We start from the raw sequence: 5000 nt of genomic DNA on the forward strand, positions 1-5000 counted from the left end.
CAATCCCCACCGCGGCACAGTTCCCTGGGCACTGCCAGGCACAGCACTGGAGACCACCGGGTATGACCCGAAAACAGAACAGAACAGAAGGTTTTTAATAAAGAGAGGTGGGGTGCTGGGGCGATAGCACAGCGGGGAGGGCACTTGCCTTGCACGCGGCTGACCCGGCTTCGATCCCCAGCATCCCATATGGTCCCCAGAGCACCGCCAGGAGTGATTCCTGAGTGCAGAGCCAGGAGTGACCCCTAAGCACAGCTGGGTGTGACCCCGAAACAAAAAATAAAGAAAATAAAAATAAAGAAAGGTGAAACACCAAGACTGGGCCTGGAGAGCTAATACAACAGGGATTTGATCCCCGGCACCCCAGCGAGCCCTACCAGTAGTGATCCTGAGCTTAAGGCCAGAGTGATCCCTGAGCACCGTCAGGTAGGGCCCAAAAACAAATAAATGAAGAGAGGTAAATATGATAACCTTTCAGTTCCTGTATTGCAAAAAATAAGGCCCAAAAGGGCTGGAGGGAGGGAGGGAGGGAGAGAGGGAGAGAGAGAGAGAGAGAGAGAGAGAGAGAGAGAGAGAGAGAGAGAGAGAGAGAGAGAGAGAGAGAGAGGAGGGAAATTGGGGACATTTGTGGTGGGAAATGTACCCTGTGTACACTGGTGAGGGGACACTGCATGACAGAAACCCAATGGTGAACAACTTTGTAACTGTGATTCTCACAGTGATTCAATTTTAAAAAGAAGAAGAAGGGGCTGGAGCAATAGCACAGCGGGGAGGGCGTTTGCCTTGCACTCGGCCAACCCGGGTTTGATTTCCAGCATCCCATAGGGTCCCCTGAGTACCGCCAGGAGTGATTCCTGAGTGCAGAGCCAGGAGTAGCCCCTGTGCATCGCCAGGTGTGACCCAAAAAGAAGAAGAAAAAAAAAAAGAAGAAGAAGAAGAGAGGAAACACAAAGACACTGTATCACCCCCAAAAAGGCAGCGTCAGAGAGATCTGAAATGAAGCCCAAGACCCAGGTTCAGAGCCCAGAGAACCCGGTGAAGGGAACATCTTCCCGGGAAGAAGCTCGACCCGCCCGCCCGCAGCCGGCCCTCGAGTTCCCCGGGGCCCCAGCGTCACCCACACTTTCCCAGACACTTTCGCCCGTGAGTAAGACGGAGGCGTCTGAGCAAGGCCGGCACTGGTGGGAAGCTGCAGGGCAGGAAGTGGGGCGGACGCAGCCCCCCGCAGTCTGGCTTCAGCTCCCCTTGAGCTCAGACAGACACAAATTTGGACCCCCTGCCCCCCCCACACCTCGGGACCACAGGACTTCCCAGCCCACACCTGCCTCTGAGCTACAAAGCCAAAGACCCGCGGGTCCCCAAAGCAAGCCCCGTCCACTGCTTAGCCCCGCTCCATCTCTGCCGGGCACCGGGGGACAAAACTCCAGGCTCACGCCCCCACGCCCTCCGCCCTCACACACCTGAGCCGCAGAGACGCCGGGAAAGAACAAACCAAAGGGCTCCTCTGCACGGCCGCCTGCCAAGACTTGCCATCCAACTGCTATTAACTGTATTAATTGCATGGCTCTGCAGCCTGCTCCTCTTCCTCCTCCTCCTCCTCCTCCTCCTCCGAGCCAGAGCAGGGAAAGGAAACCAGAGCCCAGCACTGCAAGCCTCCCGTGGGCTCGGAGCCCTAGCGCTGCGGCCGGCCGGCCCAGTAGGACAAAGTGTTCGGAGGTGACCGAGTGGTCTCCATGCCAGAAGGGTCCCCTGGGGCCCGCGTGGGTCCCGAGTCCTCCCGCTTTAGGCGAGGGCACCAACACGCCCCCAGCTCAGTTCCTGGGCACCTTCTCCTCTGCCCGTCCTGCCCGGGCACCCCAAGCCCCTCGCTCCTCCCCGGGTCGGACCGCCTGGTACCCAGCAAGACCCACTGCAGCCACACCGGGCGACTTCCTCTCCCTCTTGCCACCTTGGTGGGAGGTCGACCAACCACAGCCAAGAGCCCGGTGGGCTGAGGAGGGGGGCAACCAGGAAGTGATCTGGGGCAAACCGAGTCCCAGAGGAGAAGAAACCCAGAAGGGACAGTCGCTTCTGCAACAGCGGCCGGCAGCCCCTCAGACCACCCGGACCTCCCCAGTCCCGAGGCTTCCCAGCTCTGGGTCTCCAGGATAAGGAGCTGGTGTCGCTGGCCTCCCTCGGTTCCTGCGACAATGCCATGGGCTCGGGGGCCTTCGGTCCAGCGCCCTCCCGGCCCCACCCCTGGCTCGGGCCAGCAGGGTCAGGGCGGGCGGGAGCAGCCCCCCGTGCGGTGTCAAGGGTGACCCAGGCGTGCACCCGCCAAACTCAGCCTGCAGTCGCGGGGGACAGGCGCGCAGGGGTCCCCGCACGCAGGGGCCACACGGCCGGGACGATGCGGGACGGGGCGTCCCCGGAGCACCCCCGGGCCGCAGGGCTGCGCCCTCGGGCCTCCCGCACACGGACCTTCCTGGAACTTTCCCCCCGCACCCCACGGACCAACTTTCTGCAGCGCGGGCGGAGCGCGAGCCCGAGAGGCGACGCGAGGGCGGGGATGGGGGATCCCGCCGGGCGCCCCAAGTGGGGGAAGACCTGGAAGTGGCGGGAGGCGCCGGGTGGACGGCCCCGGGCCCCGCCTTACCTGCAGCTCCTGGAACTCGCCCTCCAGCTCGTGCCACTCGCGCTCGCAGCGCTCCAGCTGTCCCGACATGGTGTCGCGGCGCGGGCGGCGGCGCGGCCGGCCAGCAGCTCCCCACGCCCGCGCGCCCGCCGCCCGCGGTCCCTGCGCAGCCCGGCCACGCGCGCGGTGACGTCACGGCCGCCCCGCCCCGCCTCGCGCACGCGCACGCGGCCCCTGCACGGCTGGGGCGCAGGGGAGGGGACGCGAGGGGGCCCGGGGTCCGGGCCCGGGGTGCTGGCACCGTCGCCCGGCCGCGCGGGGTGGCGCTCAGACGGCGCTGTCACCTCCTTGTGGTTTGGTTTTTTTTTCCCTGCCACGCACCCATCAGAGGTGCCTGCCCTCTAAGGCTTTGGGTGACGCTCCCTTGACAGCTGCAGCTGGCACAAGGTGACACCCCCGCCCCCGAGCGAATCGAACCCAGAGCCCCGCCTCCCGGGCGTGTCCCTGCCAGGCCCTGCCCTGCTTTCGCTCCACCCCGCTGCAGCCCGGCCCCTCCGCTGTGTTACCTGCCTGCCCTTGCGTGGAACCTTCTTCGCTGTCACCATCTATTGCTCTTCTATTTATAAAGTTGTGGGGTTTTTGGTGGCGGTGGCTCTCAAGCACTGGGTGGGGGCCCGAGAGGCTACTCCTGGTGACACTCGTTCTGAAGGCCCGGGAACATGACTCAAAAGCTGAGCACGTGTTTTGCATGCGAAACACCCAGGTCAGGTCGAACCCCCTGTGCCGCAGAGTCCCCCAGGCACCGGCAGGAGCAGTCCCCCGGCACGGATCTTGGGTAGCAGCCCCCAAATAGAGGAATGCTGCAGTCAAGTAATGCGTACAACTGGTGGTGCCCGCTGCTAGCCAGGGTCTTGCATTGCGGAGTTTTAAACCCCGGTCCTAGCATATGTGCCCCTGGTCCCTGAGCTTTCTCCTTGGCCTCTTCCATTTCGGTTCAAATAAAGGCTACAGGGGTCTGAGGGATACTACATCAGGGGAGGCGTTTGCATTGCATGCAGCCAACCTAGGATCCATTCCCAGTACCCCACAGGGTCCCCCCCAGCTCAGGAGTCAGCCCTGAACACAAAGCCTGGAGTCCACCCTGAGCACCACAGGGTGTGACAAAAAAAAAAAAAAATGGTCCTGGTGTGGTTTGACTTGCAGCTGTCGCCCTGCCTCAGGTCACAGGGTCCTTCCTGTGCCGTGGCCTCAGCGCTCCTCAGGACACCACCATTCTGCCCTATTCCAGCCTGACCTCACTGCAACTGGACTAATGACTTCTGCTAAGCATTTTGGGGTGTGGGGGGCTTCCAAGCAGTGTTTAGGAGGCTCAGGGGGCCCCTGGTAACTCTCAGCCAAGCTGGATGGTATTTCCGTGCAAGGGCCCATCAATCAGGTGCTGGGGACACCCAGGTCACCCCGGTGCGTGGCACTGGGAGCCTCCAGGACCATCCCACTATCCCCCAGCCCTGAAAAAACCTTATTTTAAAATTTAGTCAGGTTCTGAGAACGCATATGTGAAAACTCCAAACTTGCCTTTCTCAAAGCCACAACTCAACTGCAGTGACCTTCTGAAAAAAGACTTTGGGGATGGGGCCGGAGCGATAGCACAGCGGGTAGGGCGTTTGCCTTGCACGCGGCCGACCCGGGTTCGATCCCCGGCATCCCATATGGTCCCCCAAGCACCGCCAGGGGTGATTCCTGAGTGCAAAGCCAGGAGTAACCCCTGAGCATTGCTGGGTGTGACCCAAAAAAGAAAAAAAAAAAAAAAAAAAAAAGACTTTGGGGAACCGGAACTGCCTGTCCCCTCTCTAACAGTGATGCTTCACCTTCTCGACTTCCATCCGCAAGGCATCATTGGACAGAACAGTCTAGAACTGTCGAGAACTGTGTCCCTGTTGGCTGCATGTGCCCCTCCGCTGGGCACACAGCCATGTGTCTGGGTGTCACTGGGTCCTTGGGCTCAGCACACAGCAGACCCTCGGTATTGAACATGTTCTTCAGGCCAAGGTTCTTGGCTTTGGGGATTCGGAGATACCCCCAACACTGAATGGGGACCATGCTTTCAAACACCCAGAGATCGAACTACAACTCTGGGGGCAAGCTGAAAAGGCATGTGACTTACCCAAGATTCCTGTGAATTACCCATCTGGAACTGCAGGCTCCTCTCCGTGGGGGAGGACCCCAACCTGCCCCTCTGGGAGACACGGCCCAGCCCCCAGCAGCACCTCTGGAAAAGGCCCCTGCGTTCCAAAGTCTATGCTTCCCTCCCTCCCCCGTCCTCCTCCTCTTCCTCCTCCATCTCCTCCCTCCCCTCCCTGCCTCATTTTTATTTTAGCATGCCTAA

General features: G+C 61.2%; 1 protein-coding gene across 1 annotated transcript in view; it reads right to left on the reverse strand.

The window, feature by feature from the left end:
- TMEM120B (transmembrane protein 120B) overlaps window positions 1–2822 on the reverse strand; it is a 34711-nt gene extending 31889 nt beyond the window's left edge. The window contains exon 1 of the mRNA XM_004611042.2: window positions 2636–2822. Within this exon, the coding sequence (XP_004611099.1) occupies window positions 2636–2704 (69 nt within the window). The 5' untranslated portion in view covers window positions 2705–2822. The remainder of the gene's footprint in view (window positions 1–2635) is intronic.
- Between the last annotated feature and the right edge of the window lie 2178 nt (window positions 2823–5000).

The sequence above is a fragment of the Sorex araneus genome, chromosome 9, assembly GCF_027595985.1.
Source record: "Sorex araneus isolate mSorAra2 chromosome 9, mSorAra2.pri, whole genome shotgun sequence".
In the NCBI taxonomy this organism is placed as follows: Eukaryota; Metazoa; Chordata; class Mammalia; order Eulipotyphla; family Soricidae; genus Sorex; species Sorex araneus.